The sequence below is a fragment of the Cyanistes caeruleus genome, chromosome 1 (genome assembly GCF_971803275.1).
Source record: "Cyanistes caeruleus chromosome 1, bCyaCae1.hap1.1, whole genome shotgun sequence".
NCBI lineage: Eukaryota > Metazoa > Chordata > Aves > Passeriformes > Paridae > Cyanistes > Cyanistes caeruleus.
The window spans coordinates 34,885,949-34,902,458 of record NC_141701.1 but is presented as its reverse complement, the minus strand read 5'-3'; the positions used below and the strand labels follow the sequence as shown (position 1 = coordinate 34,902,458).

General features: G+C 40.9%; 1 protein-coding gene across 7 annotated transcripts in view; it reads left to right on the top strand.

Annotated features, from left to right (window-relative positions):
• Positions 1-1,130: 1,130 nt before the first annotated feature.
• Positions 1,131-16,510, top strand: part of SGK3 (serum/glucocorticoid regulated kinase family member 3) — a 38,718-nt gene continuing 23,338 nt past the window's right edge. The window contains exons 1-2 of one of the 7 annotated variants that reach the window (XM_086886266.1): positions 1,131-1,243; positions 13,602-13,806. In XM_086886266.1, coding sequence (XP_086742392.1) covers positions 13,729-13,806 — 78 coding nt within the window. In that variant the 5' untranslated portion in view covers positions 1,131-1,243; positions 13,602-13,728. Of the gene's footprint in view, positions 1,244-6,057; positions 6,623-7,536; positions 7,800-13,601; positions 13,807-16,510 lie in introns of those variants that run through there. The other 6 variants (XM_086886242.1, XM_086886234.1, XM_086886281.1 and 3 more) reach the window with 6 other exon arrangements.

Sequence of the window (16,510 nt, the reverse complement as noted above, 5' to 3'; positions counted from 1 at the left end):
TGCAAACGGGGTCCTTGTGTTCTTGCTCATCTCCACAATTTGAAGAAGAACTCTTGACATTCTGGGTAGACCCCACCTACATAACATTGTGTGCCAGAGAACTTGTTTACCAAAGCATGTTTGTTCACCCCAGCCTGTATTTGCAATTCTAGTAGAACGTGCTGTAGCTGGGATTCAGGAGGCTGAAATAAGAAACATCCATACAGAATTACCACTTAGAGAGATTTTTTTCTTTTATACTTAGCTTTGGTATACCTTCCTGCACAAATTGCTCAGATCTCCTGGAAACTCAGAGACTTGACCTATTTTATAGAACTGCATTTATAAATGGAATTCCAAAGACTCTTTGTGGAGAGCAAAATGCAGGTCATCCAGTGCTGTCAGTTGGGAGAGGTTTTTGGCAATTTATACTTTATGGGCTGTATTTGATAACTTCAGTTGCACAGTGTTTACCAGTCCAGTAATTTATTACTGTGTTTTATGCATGTCTGCTGAAACTAGTCCCAGAACATGTCAGCATGTACCAATAAGATGTCTATGTGACATGTCAAACACATGTGTTGCTATATGCCTATAAAGCAGCTGGGTATCTTTGTCCTTTTGTTATCTATATATTCCCTTTCATTATCTGTGTATTTATCCTTGTAGGACTTGGTAGTAAGCCAGGTCCAATGTGTTTCTTTTTTCCTTGTATTCTTGGAACCCATGTAAATCTTTTGTGCTTCCATATGAGCAAGTGGAGGTGGCTTGAGGCAGTATCCACACTGTGGGTCTCTGAGATAACTGGTAACTAAGGTAAACTAGGCTATCAGGAGTTCAGCATTGACACTCTTCTTCTTCTGGTAGCTGAACGAGTTCGTGGAGGTTTCACTTGGGTACCTGCTCCAGACTGCACACTTGCAGTGAGTGAGGGCAGCTGCAGGGCAAAAAGAGATGTTGGCCCTGTGCCCTCTGATAGCGGTGCTTCTCCTAAGGACACAGCTATGGCCAGATGATGGCTCCTGGTGGAACCCTGCCAGCTAATGGAGAGATAAGTGAACAGGATGTAAACAGCAGGGCTTGGGTCAGACAGTTCATGCGCACTGAATACACCGTTCACTTTAAATACCTTGCAAGCTAAGTAATTTTTAGAAACTAACCTGAGAAAAAGTAATCTATATATGGTAACAGTAGTACATTTTGGTCTGTGCATGAGGGAAGTAAAGAACTTGAAGAGGATGAAGTCAGGAAAAGAGAGACACATGTAATGAAATTGCAGATATGGTATTTCACTGCCTGATACTGCTTTTTTACTTTGAAATTTCAGCATTCATTTATGGCTTGCTTGTGTACTAGTGCTCCTTTTTAGTATAAGCTTCAGTTGATTTAAACCAGTTTTCTTTGAGCTTCTGTGAAGAATTGCTTTGATGTGGTGCTGCTGTCATTTTTCTGGTTCATGTTATACACACTCTGTGACGTTCATGAAATGATGCAGTTCATTACGGTTTTTCTATAGTTTTTCATCATTTTGATTTGTGGTGTTTGCTATGCTAAGGGAGAGTCCATGTAGTGTTGTTGCAGATCATGGTTTTGATATTCATTAACCTCTGTGCTTCAGGACATTCTTCTTGTAATATGTGGATCATCATCTTTGTGTCTGGAGTGCTGGAAAACTGGCAGTTCACTATGTCACTATGAATGAAGCCTCCTTTCACTTGCCAAGTTCTTACGCTTTGTCAAAAGATAATACTAAATCTTTCAGCTGTGTTTAGGTGGCTTGTGGTAGTTTCTGGTGGGTTGGTTAGTTTGCTTGGGAGAAGGGGTTGAAGTATATGTTTGCAGTGAATCAGTCTTTTAAGTATTCATTTCATTCCTTCAAATTGAAAGACTGTCATATGAAGACATTCTGTAGCTGATCTAGCATACAAAAAGAAAGTAGGGAAAAAACCATTTCCTCTGTGCAGCTCATGTAAAACTGAACCATTACTCAGACTCCTCTAATAAGCACAGGCATGCAACTATGAAAATGAGTTAAATGAAATCTATTAATATGCATACATTCATTAAGTGTTACAAAACCAGCTTTGGTAAAGAACAGTTAGCTGGTGATACTGTTGCTTGCACCTACATTGTGAGCTTTAAATCTTGCCCAGCTGGCATTTCTTCCATAGTTCTAACTCTCAGGCTTTCAGCTAGCTCACCTTCTCACTGAACATCTTCTCTTTCTTGATGTTGTCCATGGCAGCCTGTGTTTTCTGGTAATCTCATGAGTCCAGGGAGTCTAACAGGACACTGTTTTCTCCAGTACACAGCTCCGGGGTGCCACACTGCAGTGCTGAATGCCTGGTCCCAACTGGCCCATGCCCAAGCCTCTTCCTAATCAGACAGTGGGGTGGGTATGAACATAGCCTAATCAGCTGCCAAACAAGAGGCTAGAAAGCAGTGTGAGAGCAACTCATAGAAGAGGGCAGGTGTATATGTCTTCACATGTTTATGGGGTCTTTGTGGCAGCCAGAATCCCTGGTGTTAGACAGTATTTGCCCAGAGTTGCTGTGCCTCTGTCACTGTGAGGCCCATCCATTGCAGCCTGAGGCTTTTCCAAAGGGCAGTGTCCTCAGACTGCTCAATGCTGTGCAGTGGGTACAGCCTGCTGGGGGCTGGGTTCTTTGATTAAAACAATTGGCACATACAGTGTTAACTACAGTGGCCATGAATTATTTCCAAAATGGAGTCTTAAGTTCAGGGCTTGATGGGCTAAAGGCTAACAATAATTATTTTAAAAATTGCTTCATATTTATTACCGTATCATGTTTGGACAGTTTTAAATAGACACATTTGGTTTAATTTGAGTTAACATTTGGCAAGATACTGCCACAGAAGAAGATTTAATTCCAAACACCATCTCATCTTAATGTCCAAACCTCTTGACTATTAACAGTCTGTTCTGGGGCAAGGAGCTTGTGTTTTCCTTAGTGTGAGGAGTAGGATACAAAGCTTGGTGTTAACAGAGATAAGCTAAGATATTTCTTTGAAGATGCAAGAACTGAAATGGAAAGCTGTGGTGTTAATGTTTGAAGCTGACAGTGCAGTAATGATTTTGTTGCTCAATGACCTGCTGTGTTTTAGAAGTAACTCAAAATTTTGGACCTTGCTTTTTGGACCACTTGTCAAGTGGTTTGAGCTGTGCTTTTTGTGCGAATATTTGAATATATACAAAAGTTTCACAGTATATTTATATGGAACAGTATCCACTAGCAAAACTCCTGGCTGCATTTAAACAAGTCATCTGTATTTCTGCTTATCTTTGTCTTACAATGTTTTTTTATGCTCTATTTTTTCTGTATAGCTCTCTTGATGTTATAAAATAAGACTTTTGATCTTTGGTCAGGGACAAAGTTTTCATACTAATTTAAGGACATTTTCAGTAAAAGCAGAACTGAATAGTTCGTGTTGTTGCTACCTGCTCTTCCTGGGCTTGGAGAAATATGTTAAAGGTACTCTGCATTTCTGTGATCTCTTGCATTTGCAATGGGTTGAGTTGGGTCCTTCATTTCTCCTCCCTTTTCTCATATTTTCCACCCCCACCACCCAATTATTGATATTCCTTGAGCAAAGGCTTAAAATAGTTGGGATGTCAGCGCAGTACATGGATTTGTAACATTCCTTAGAAGCAAAGTACTGCAAAGCAGTGGAAATTAGATTCTCTATGTGTATTACTGCTCAGAAAACATAAATGGGGAATGTAAGGGAGTTCCTGGGGACAAAAATGTCAGAGTGAATGCTGACCTTTAATTTCACTAAAAGGCAAGTTGAGTTCCATGCATTTCTCTGCGGGCTACGCAGTTAACCACCAGCTATCCACCTTAACATTAGAATATTAGCCTTTAAAAGCTCATCAAGCAAATCTGTAAATTACATTTTATTTAAATTTTAGGACCTTAACAGTGTTTTGCATAGTATGATGCACTAGACAGATGAATGTGCTATGGAATCCATTCAGGCAAATTACAATTTAAGGGTATGTACCATGTTGCTAATCTCTAATTACCCATGCTAGAATAGGGAGAGGAACTGCATAAAATTAACTGCTCAACAGCCTAGTCTTCAGAGGGATTTTAAGTGTGAGGAAGGGAAAATAGCTGCTCTTTAGTCAAAGGTTTAGGGCTTAGACTGTGTGGACAAGGAAACAATTATATATCTCGAAGCCAGGGTCATCTTCTCACCTTTCCTGGCTTAAGGCTGTACTGTAAATCAGTCCAATAGCTCCGTGTAACTGATCAGCTGACAAGTGAATGATTAACTGAAAACTATCAACCAGAAGCGGAACACTGCCCAACAACTGCAAAGTAAAATAGCTCTTGAATACAAATTACCTGACTAAATTATTTGCCAACGAGTTATTCTGACTGAAGTTCAGAAGCATTCTGGTCTGGGGCTCACCACAAGAAGTCCTAACAAAGGTTCTTTAAAACTTCTCCATGAATGCAGAAGCAGACCTTTAAGCAGATCTGAATGAGCAAGAGAAGGCTGTTGCTACAATGCCAAGTCTCAGTATCTGGCACTACCTATCCAAAACCACAAAACTCCAAAATCAGGAAAGGGCAGGTTAGGATGGGAACATTCCTCATTTCTTCCTGCGTGGACTCTACTGAAATGGAAGCTTGTGATCCAGTTGACTTGTAGCTTGTGTGTACACAGTTACAACACACTAATCCAAACACTGACGTATTTTAAAAACTGCCAGACTGCTTCTCTGATTTGTTTTTGGAGAGTGCTTGGATGACTGTCAGTGCCTGACACATGAGTGTAGTATTATGCAGGAGTACTTCTGCAGCAGGACTGTTCAGAAACAGGATCTCCTGAATTGCTCCTTGCCAGATACTTGCCAATACCTGTGACTGTTGAAATGAGCACTGTCATGTCCCGTCAGGCCCAAATACAAATCTTGTGAAGACAGGCCTGTAGAACATGTGGCTTCTCCATAATCAATAGAACAGTTCCTGATGACAGCTTGTGGGTTTTTGGGGATACCCTTGTGTTACATCGGTAATACAGTGGGGTGGGCTGCAGCATTTTCACACTTGCTCATTCTTTACATGGCTGTTGAAATCCTAAGAAACATTTCAGGTATTTATAGGGAGGAAGCTAAAATGGCATAGCCTTTAACTCATCCTGAGTGTTACATTTGCATTAGATATTCCCTGCCTCTTAAGCCTTCTCTGGATGTTTGAAACCTTAGAAGATCCTCAGTAAACATGAGGCTTTAACTTAATGGGTGTGGTGGTCTTTCTCTTAAACAGAATCCATGCTAACTCCTGTTTGTCCTACAAAATCTCGTTTAGATCTAGTTAACAAAATAAAGTGAGGAGTGATATTGTCATTAAAGCAGCTTTTTTTTCCCCCTAGAATTTGTTGTTGTTTTTTTATTTTTTTTTAAATAACTGTTTTATGGCCTCCATTTGCCCACGAAAACTTACCAAGTTACACATAATTTTAAGAAGTCAGTTCAGTTTTAACTGGGGTATTACTCTGAAATTTCAGAGGTTGCAGAAATAGTTCTCGAAATGGTGTTAGGTATCATACAAACCTATCTCAAGTCTGTGTTATTGCCCCTGCCCATACAGAAGGAGAGATGCGGCTGGTTGGTTTAATGACGGCCTTGCCGGTGGATTGTGGGCACCCCTGGACACACTGAAGAGTTAAACTGAAACCCCTCGTGGGCGCAGGGGTGTTCTTAAGTTATTTTTACCAGAGCATTGCTGTTTTTCCAGACTTTCTGTGGGGAGCCGCCCAGCAGAAGCGGGAGCATCCCCCTAGGGGCTGGGGAGGGGAGAAGGGACTGAAACCTTGTGATTAGGGGAAGTGGAAGCTTGCCCCTAGAACACAAAAACGTTTTTTAAAAGATTTTATTTTAGTGTAGTTATATAGATATATAGATATATAGATAGATAGATAGATATATAGGGCGGGAGGAGGAGAGGATCTCACCTCCCGGCCCCGTCCTACAGCCCGGGGCCAGCCGGGGTCTGGGTTCCGCGGAGGGCTGCGCGGGCGGGCGGGCAGCCTGGCGCCGCGGGCGGGGAGGGGCGGGAGGCAGGCAAAGACACAGGGAGGGAAGGAGGGAGGGAAGAAGAGAAGGAGGGGGAGAGAGAGAGAGAGAGAGAGGGCGGCCGCAGCCTCCGCGCCCAGGCGGAGCCGCCTTTCCCTTTCCCCGGCCGCCGAGCCCCGGGCGCGTTATCCTGCGGGGGCGGGCGATGGCCGCGCGGGGCAGCGGCGGCGGGCGCTGGGCCGCGGACGGGAGGAACGCCTTAACTTCCTAGAAGTGCAGGAGCCGAGAAGTAGTTGGTGGGGTGAAGGCGAGAGAAGCTTCGTTTCATTCCCGAGGTCCTCGCGGTGCGGTGAAGCCGCTGGCTGCGCCGGTGAGGAGGAAGAGCAGCAGCAGCAGCAGCAGCAGCAGGAGGAGGAGGAGGAGGAGGAGGAGGAGGAGGTAGGTGCGGGTCCGTGGTACCCAGGGAGGGGAACCGGGACGGCTTCTACGCGGTCGTTCTCGTCCTTCCTCGAGTGCTTCGCAGCCAGGACGTGTAGCTGTTTCTGGAGAGAAGCACTGAAGCGTCTTAGGCAACGCTACTTTGTCGGGATTCAGGTACCCTTGAGGAATTTAATTTTGTGGAGGTTAATTAAAAGGCTGTTGTAAAATATTATGGCTAAAGCTCTTTTGACAGCTCGTCCATTTGTTTTCTGTGTGCGTGTTTATGTGAGTTTTTCTCCTCCAGCAGCTCATAAAGGTGTAACTGCTGCTTCTAAACGTGCAGTAGTTTTGCAGGATTAAATGTTCCTTTCTTATTCCCCCATTAAACTTAGAATACGTTGTCATGCGGGTAGTGCATTTCATCACAGCACAGCAGTGTCACCTGAATGCCCTTATGGTTCGTCCTGCACTGAAGATTTCTGTGAATATCGCTTGCTGCAGTATCCTTGTAGCTCAGATTTGTTTATAACTTCTTTCAGACATTCCAGGTTTTAGAGACACACACAGAATGAGACTGTCTTTTTAAGGGTTGATGTTACTCTATTTTGAATTCTTCTAACAGTAGTGTTGTTTCAGTCTCAGTGTCTAAATATAGTTCTGGCTTTTTTTTTTTTTCCTTCACCTGCACATCAGTCTTTTCAATGACTGTAATATGAACTAATGGTAAAAACAGAAGCTGCATATGGAGGAGTATTTTCCTGAAGGCTTTAAGATACTTTAGATTTCAGGAAAAATTGTTACTAGGTTTTGGAAAGCATTTTGGAAAGTTCAGTGTTATTAAGGTAGTCTCCATACATGGTATTTCTTAAAGCTAGAAAACTGACCTATTTCTTGAGATATACTTTGAGATCCTCGTTTAGATCAGAAATGCAGCACAGTTGACGTGCCCACGTCAGTGAGAAGTACTGGTTGTTTTAAAAACCTTGTCAAAGCTGAAGAAGTAGGCACTAATGGTTACATGATAATGTAACATAATAATAATAATAATAATAATAATAACAGCATAATGTTTTAAAATTGCTTTCCAGCCTCGAATTCCCACCTGTGATGTAAATTGCAGCCTCACCACATCTGATGTTGTTGCACCAAATTTTGTTTTCTGTGCATAAGCCACTAATCTGTGAATCCTTACAAACTGCACCTTCGCATTCTCTGTGGAGCACAGAAATGAATATATAAGAGTTCAGTGTATGCTCTTACCTGTGGGAGTCTGTAAACTGTTCCTGAAGAATGGACATAGAATACTTGCTGTGGTTGCACTGATGTAACATGATGAATCAACTAACTGGCGGTGGGTGAACTGGACATGCAGTTTGTATATTGCTAAAGGGTCTTTCTCTTGCTTGCCTTTTATATTCCAGTGTTTAAGTTGTTATCTTTTCTTCATCCAACAGCTTCGTGGTTCTAGGCAGCCATCAATTTTGTAAGGCACAGATTTCAGAAGTGTGATTTCTGGATTGTGGCCTGTAGCTTGGATTTATATATTTCATTATGTTATTATCCAGCTATATATTCTGTTATATGGATTTTACCCTTTTGCCGATTACAGTACATAAAATCCCAGAACTCTCTACATATTCAATGCGTTAGCAGTAACATCCGTCTTAAACAGATTGGAATTCTGTATTTATGTAGTGAAACCAAGGGAGAGCAGTTGGTGACTTCTGTTGAAGGTCATGTAGAACATGTCCAGTATATCTGGAATTGAAATGTGATGTTCTCTTGTTTAATTTTTATCCAGAGGGGTGAAATGAGGCTGGATTATTTGCTCGGTGTTCACTGAAGTCTGACTGCCCTCTTATGTAGAACTGACTATGTTGCAGGTGGCTGCTGTCAGCTGTCTGTAAGACCTCTTCAAAGTAGCTTATGGTGCTGTTGCTGCAATTCTTGAGCTGTGCTATCCTTAGGCATCTACGTTTAAAATTTAATTGGACCTTGTGTAGGCAGACTGAGAAAGCACACCAAGAAATGTGCAGGTAGCAAATGTAATACAAACTGGATTTTTTTAATATACGCTGTTTTTTGTGTAGATTGAACCATCTGAGGCACGTAGTGGCCCTTGTGGATACTGTGGACACAGGCTAAAGTGGAAATAATTGCAGAGATGTGTTCAGGATTAAAAGACAGCTGCCTCTTACTGGCAGTATTTGTTCTTAAATATTTGTTCTTTTATTACTCAGGGTTTGCTTACCACAGCAGAGAACCTGTGTTCCGTCATGTAATAAATATGAATGCAAATAGGTCTAATCCAGGCCATGAATCTTGTTACATGCCAGTTTAAGAGTAATTTATTGGAGAGTCTTTTGGGAGGTGGGGCTGAAGGGATGTTCTTGGGTGCAGTACAGCTGTGGGAAGTTAATGTTTGCCTGACTTCTCCAAAGTAAATTTGATAGAGACAAAAAGAGGGTAATTACCTATTTCATTCTTGTGGTTGCATTTTCACTTTACTTGCAGTCCTTTCCTCTAAATAGAAAGATTCAGTTGAATTGGACTTTGCCCATGTTGCTGCAGAGGAGTGGTGCTACTAGAAATTTTAAAACTGCTAGGTAGTGGGTGGATGTGTAAACAGGGAGCAGGCTTTTTTCTTTATACCAGTGGCTGAATTCTCAACTCCCTCAAATTTTTCTTAGAAGGGAGTGTGGAGATAAGCCAAGGATTGACTAGAGTATTTTGGTTAGTGCTCTCTTTTTTTCATTCAGGTGAAGTCTTGCTAGAGGTCTACCCTGGTGTCTACTGTTACTGTATTAAAAATTGTGTGTAATGTGATATTTAAAAGGATGTCTTTTGTGAATGAAACCTGTTTTCTCCAGAACCTTGTTATTGAACAGCTTCTGGCCATCCCTGTCTCTTCACATATTAGCAGTCTGTGTTCTGCTTTTGACTTTTTCTGAAGCATTTGATTTCACATACAGTCCGTCATCCTGTATTTCTGTTGCACTGGATTCTGAATATCTTGTCTTCTATTTCCTGTGTGTCAGCTGCCTATCTGGTAACAAGACAGGGACACTATTTCTCCATAGAGAGGTTGAGAAAAAGTTGATTTTCTGGGTTTTCTCCAAGATTGTGTAAGGTACTATGTTGATCCATTTTCTGTGTGTCTGTGGAGAACACTGAGGAAGTGATGAAAAGTGTGCCAAAGTTGATACTTACTCTAAAGTTAGAAGTGTTAAGGTAGTGTTTATAATGAATAATAGGACTGCCTCCTGTACCTTGCTTTCAGTTTCTTTATAAGCAAGTTGCTTCTGTAACTGGTATCACAGGTGAGGTTTTCAGCAGCTGGTTTAATGATGACTCAGCCCCAAACTAAGTCCTTCAGGGTAGATGATTAGTGTATAGGGAAGTGCCTATACACTGTTCCAGTGTTCTGTTCCAATGGATATGGATCCTGGTGATTCGTCCAAACGTGCTTGCTGGGAGAGTCTTTTGGGAGTTTTGTCTGTTCTTGTCTCAGCTTCCCTTGTGTTACTCAAAGAGTGAGTGTGATTTGCCCTGGCCTTAGAGGTATTTACGGCAATGTGGCAGCAGCTGGAGAGGTGCCAGGTGAGCACACAGCTACCTAATCTAGCCTTGGACATTCTAGGCAGAGGCTGAAGCATAAACACCCAGAAAAAGATCTATTGATTATACAGGCCATTACCATTTTAAAAAGAATAGAAAATGTTTCAGTCCAGAATAAAATAGTCTAATTAAACTTCAGAAACCTTTTCTAATACAGTTTACTTATGTAGAAGAGAGTAAAAGGAGGATGGCACATGCTGCTAAACTATGTCTTATTTGCCTGTTGTATGCAGGTATTAGGCTGCACAGAAGATTTTATAGTCGTTTGTGGGTGTAGTAGATTTGTGTATGCTCTCATGGTGTCAGGGTTCTGCTATTGCTATGCTCTTGCTTCACTGCAGGCAAGGGTCAGCCTGAGGATTGATGTTGTTGTGGCTTCCTGCAGGAAACAGTGAAAATACTGCTGGCTTTTTGACAGCCCCCATGGAGAGGATGGACAGTGTAACAACTGTTGATAGGCTTGAAACTGTGCCAGGAGGACTGGTGACTTCTGATCTACTCTGACTTTTTCTGTGTTTCGTCCTGTTCCAGGTCTCCATACTGTAGCAGCTTAAGTTTTAGCTGTTTCTGGACAACACTGGTCTCAGCATTTATCTGTCTTGCAGGTTGTCTACATTATCACATCTTTCACTGGTGGTCAAGTTTGATTTGAGGGGACTTACTTTGATATGTGCTTTTCTGAAGTTCCCTTCCCTTTTGGTCTGTTAGCAAAGTTGAGCCGAGGGGCTGCTTGTTGTTAATTCCAGGAAATGCTGTAACCAGAGGTAAAGATGTCTCTGCTGACAGTGTCTGTTAAACTCAACTTGTACCTGGAATCCTTCAAAATGCTGCAATTTCCACTTTCACAGCTGTGGATAAAAATGTCTCTGCTGTTTTCTCTCCATTATTACTTAATGTAGTTATCACAGCATTAGTGGTTTTACATGCTATTTAAACTACAGCTGTGTTCCTGACCTGTAGCATGGTAAAGATTAAGGCAAGTCTGTCTCTATTTCTTTAGTCAGACCTACAGTTCGGATATAAGAAGCTCTCAGGAGCTGATATGCTCGAGGCAAATAGAAATTGAAAGAAAGCTCTGATCTGCTGGAGCTTAGTGGCAAAGTGAAAATGCAGTTCTTCCAAGTTTGTCAGTTCAGCTTAGCATTGGTGACCCAGGCACGGCTCAGAGGAGATGCCTCAGGGAAAGAAAATAATCACAGCCAGTGATCTTCCAGGCAGCTTACAGAAAGAAATGTGAACATTACAGTTTTAGCTTCTCGGATGATTTATTCTTCTTCTTCCCAGTAAGATGAACTCTTCCTGAATTAATCTGGTTGACACTTCCTCCTTTTGTTTTTTAGAGATCTTTCAACTTCAGATCTGAAATAAAGCTCAGTCTTCCAAGACTACAGCTTTTAATCCGTACGGCTCCTGTACTGGCATTTAAAACTCTAACACTAAAAATAAGAAACTGAAGGGATGAGAGAAATACAGCCTGTGTTGTGAAAATGAATGCGGGCATCTTGGAAACCTTTGTAACGTATGTTAGTTTGCAAAAGGAGAAGGACAGTGAGTGATATTAATCAGGGAACACCTAATCCATTTTAAAGCTTTACTTGTTTTTCTGTGATGAGCAGTAAGACAGATAAAACACAGGGGCTTACGCTCAGTTCCTGATACTGGACCTGAAGTGGCTAAAGATTGACACAAGTGCTTAGTAAAGCACTAAGTAAAGTAAAGCTTAGACTTAGTGAAGTCTAAACTTAGTGAAACACTTACTGGAAGTGGTTTTAGTGGAGCTCTTATGATGGAGAGGAGCTCAGTTAACCTTTACGTCTCAATTTTAGTATGTGGCAATGGGAAAGGAACACTCTTAATCTCATGCTGGTATAAAGTTGTGGAAGGTGTGCCTTGCAATAAAGCTTTTAACAGTAGCTTTCCAAAGGAAAATAGAAACCAATTTGAAACTCATGGTCTGTGTAACTGGCTTGAATGAAGAGTGTTCTAGTCAAAAAAATAAAGGTGGGGAGAAGCTTACTGCTCAACACTGTAATTACCTAACTGGTGAAGAAGGGAACAATCAAATTAAGGAAAATGCAGTTGTAGCTAAAAATAATTTTCTGAATATCTTGCAGTATGGATGATCTATCACTTGGCTGTGATTGTAAACATTCTTTTAGTGGTTGTAAACATTCCTTTTTGTTAAAGTCATCAGCTAGATCTTTGAAAATTAACTGAATTTTAAATGGAAAGATGAGAAATAACAGCATGAAGTTTGATGATCTGGCTCTTGAGAGCAAGAAAAACAGTCAGTTGACTGACTGAGACTAGTTGGGTACCAAGAACAAATCTTTTCACTGGATTCCAGGAGCTTTGGCCTTTGTGCCAACATAAATATGGGTGTCTCTCTAATAGCAGAATTGCATGGGATTAGTTTGTGCTTTTTGGAAATTTATGATATGAAATACAGAGTTCACTTTTATACTTCCCTGTTATAAGAAAATAGGGAGTTAATGTTGAACTGTGTGCTCCTATTTCCTCTGGCTGTTTGGAAGAGAACTGAGGTCCCCCTCTTTCTGAAACACTCTTCTCATGTTTGTAAGTTGATCAGACACGTCTTGTTCTAAGCACATCTTGTGCTGCATTTCAGCAGAGCAGTTCAGATGGATGTGCTGTGCAGGCCCAAACAGAGGGTTGTAGCTATGTAGCATTAATTTTGGCTGCTCCTAAGCATTTCTGAAGTTCCTGTTACCAGGGGGTCCAGTAAATAATGTGCTTGTGCTCAGGGCAGGTGTGGAGAATACTGTCTTTCCATGAGTGAAGAGGCACATGGTTTACACCAAGCTTTCTGCCTTTTTGATGGCTTTATTCTCAGTCTCTTATGTTGTGCCTTTCTCACATTCTGCAAGGAAACTTAACTTTTCCACTAAAGGGAAGGGGTGACCTTACACCCTGTGTTCTGCCAAACACAAAGCATGCCCAGGAAGGGGAAAGAGGGGCAGAAAAGGTAAATATTCAGACAGACACATGATGCTGCCTGTGTCCCTCTCTAAATTCACATGAAAATTCAGTTTTTCTCATGTCATCTTTAATCTCTGATGTGATATTTAAATGAACTCAGCATGTTCTGACAAATCTGAAGTGCCCTCTGGTACAGACTCATAGAGTTGAAAACCTTTGGTATTGAAATAAATTGTTCTGAATGTACAAGTCAGTGGCATTTCTCAGATGTCTGATACCAGGTTGTCATCTTCAATTATTTCTTCATGCCCTTTGTTCCTACAGAGTATTCTCTGCAGTGGGCCCAAATCTGTTTCCAGTATGTCTACACAGCTCAGTGATTTTTTGGATGCATTTGTGTCCTTGGAGAATGAGTGATTTCAGTGGAACAAGAAAGGACTACAAGCATGAAAGTTTACAAAATAGGCATGATTGTGGCTTTATATGTGCATATTAATGTGCATTTCCTGCCAGCAAAAGTTCTTGTCACACAGGTTTTTAGCACTGTGAGTTAAGAGCTCCTGTACTTAAATTGTCCTTCTATGTTCACTTTAAGATGACATGATGGAATTCACGTTTTCTCAAGAAAAGCTGCGGATCTTGGATCAGTACCGTTGACGATATCTCCTGATTGCAACACCCAAAGCAGGGTCCTGTAACGAATTTGTCACAAGAAGCATAAAATGGATCTCAAAGAGAGCTGCCCAAGCGTTAGCATTCCCAGCTCTGATGAACACAGAGAGAAGAAAAAGAGATTTACTGTAAGTATGTAAGAGAGCAAGCGTAGTGGGCAAAGTCATAGGCTATTGTTGCCTAGCAGTGCTGCTTGCTTTTATTCTGAGTTTCATATTATTTTCAATAGTATTATGGAAATCAGTTTCCTTGCTCTTGTGAGTCCAGTGTGAAAAGTTGCGAGTATTTTACAGTGTTGACCTGTGTTGCTTTCTGCAAAAAGAACTTGCCTTTACAAATTTCTGCTATTTTTACCCCGAAATAGCTGCATTTTCTTGTTTAAAATATTTACATATCCAAGTACAAGGAAAACATTTTGGTACCATTTTAGGCATTGATATATGATTTTTCATGAAGACATTTATTTTGTAAAGGGATGAAGTGTGGATTTGGTTCTTTGTGGGGGTTTGTTTGTTTTAACATCCATTCTTTCACAGATATCCTATTATACTATTGTAATTCTTTTGTGAAAAAAGAGAAAAAAAAATCATCAAATTTTTTCGAAACCTTTTTTCTGTCTTCCTTCCTGTTTCTGATTCTAATGCTTATGAGTTTCTTCCTATCCTGTTCCCATTTCCACTTCTTGTCATTTCTCTCTCTCTTCCTTTCTTTGCCTCCCAGTTTGACTTTCTGGTTGTGAGTCTTCCTATTGTGCGGGAAATTCTTTGCATTAGTCATTGAAAAAAAAAAAAGGTAGTGTGGTATGGATTTTTGTTTGGCTTCTATATAATCCTAAATGACAAGATCAAAAAACTTCCTTTAGAAGGCTCAAACTATTTCATTGCTCTTGTGCAACTTTCTCTAAGATTTTTTTTTTCATTGAGTGAGTTAGTCACTCTTCAGATGAGGAATGCAAGCACCCTTATATGGAGTTGCTGTCTGAAGAATACAAAACAATGGTTTGCTAAGAGTTATGTTGTCTCCTTTTCCTCTTCACCTCCCTTCCTCAGAGAAGAACAGTGCTGTTTAATTCTACAAGTGCATCAAGATGTAGCTTGGGGAAGGAGTGTGCTGCTAAGGGAAATAAGCAAAAGAGAACTTTACGAATTCCTTAAACCTCTGCATTCATGTGAAACTCGGGTGAGCGGGATAACCTTCATGACAGTCTAAACTTGAGCAGAACAGGTTTGTTTTGTTGCCTCAGTGTTGGCAGTTCTGCAGTTAAAATATGCCAGTGTGGTACACCAAGCATGTACTAATGTTGTGATTCCCAGGTCATTTTACCTACAGGTCTGTGAGACAACCTGGGCAGTGTAAAGGCACTTTCTTGTGTGTGCCCTTTAGAAAGCTGTATGAAACATCAGAAATGGGGCCTGAGAGAGGAGGGGGGGAAAGAATCCAGCCCAGCTTACACTGTGCAGAGGTACACTTCGTCTTGCTGGCTTCTGCTTTCTTTGCCAGGGAGTAATTAGCAGCTTGACAAGAAGTGCTTTCACAACCAAGCTTTTGGATATTATCACATATATTTTAGGATTTGATAACAGAAGTGAGGGTCATACTAAACTTCATGGTAGGAACTGTGAATTCCAGCATGTGTCAGTGCTGTTACTGTGTCCCCTCTTCCATAGCTGTGTGTAATGACAGGATCCCGTCAGTACTTTGACAGGGAGTGAGAAAGGGATGCAGGGGGGAAACAGTTCTTAACAAATTTGTGGTAGGTATAACTGTCTCCTTGATGGCTACACTGGTGCTATTTCTATAAAGAGCAGTAAGAAGGGTTTTCAGTTGGGCTGAAAAGGAAGGTCAGCGTGATAAAGGCTAGGAGAGATTTCAGGTGGCGGTACAGCCTTCACCTTACCATTGCTTGCAGTATGTCTCACTGCTGCTCCTGAGACACTTCTAGAATCTTACTGGTCTGAATAGAAACTAAATTTCAGCTCAAACCTTTTGATGGCTCACTTAATGCTGGCATGGAAACAAGACAAGTATGTACAACTTACCTTTCGCTAGCTCTACTTCTTCCCTTCACATTTACTCTGATAAAGCATTTTTGAAAACAATCATGTCTCTGAGCAGTTGTCATTCTGATAATTAAATGAGCTTTTTAGTTTTTTCTCTGGAAGCAAACTTCTCATTCCTCCTGAGCATTTTCTTGACCTTTTAATGGACATTTGATTTGCTTTTGTTAAATACTGCATATTTTTGATATATTTACTACCAATTTTTTTTTTTTTTTCCAAATAATTACGTGTTTGCGCTTTTCAGGTGTTCTGGCAAGGAACCTCTTTTGCTTTCACTCAATTTGCTTTCAGTTCATGGCAACCAGCTTCTATGTAAATCCACGCTAGTTTGCTGTCCTGCATTTTCCTGAAGATTCAGCATTCACTTTCTCCATAAAATGAGTAAAGTATTTCCCTGTTTTGGACTATACCTAGCCTATATTAATTGCTTTCTGTCCTTGCTGCATATTAGGTCATTCTTTGGCTTGTTTTGACAAATAGCTTTGTTTTGGGTTTCTCACTTTTATCCCTGTGCTGTTTGATGTCTGAAGCCTAATTTTCTCTTCTGACCTGTTCTCATCTCCCTTTACACACAGTTCATATACACATTTATTAAAAAATCTCTTTCAAGGGTGCTGTTGGTCTGATTAAATCTGAAAACTTTGTCTCAGACCTGTGATGTATAATACTAATCCTCAGCCCCATGGAGATAGGAGTTCTCTTTGGTTTTTTATTTTCTTTTTATTTGTTGACAAGAAACAGTTTCCTTACTTTGTCAATGATTGCTCTGTCA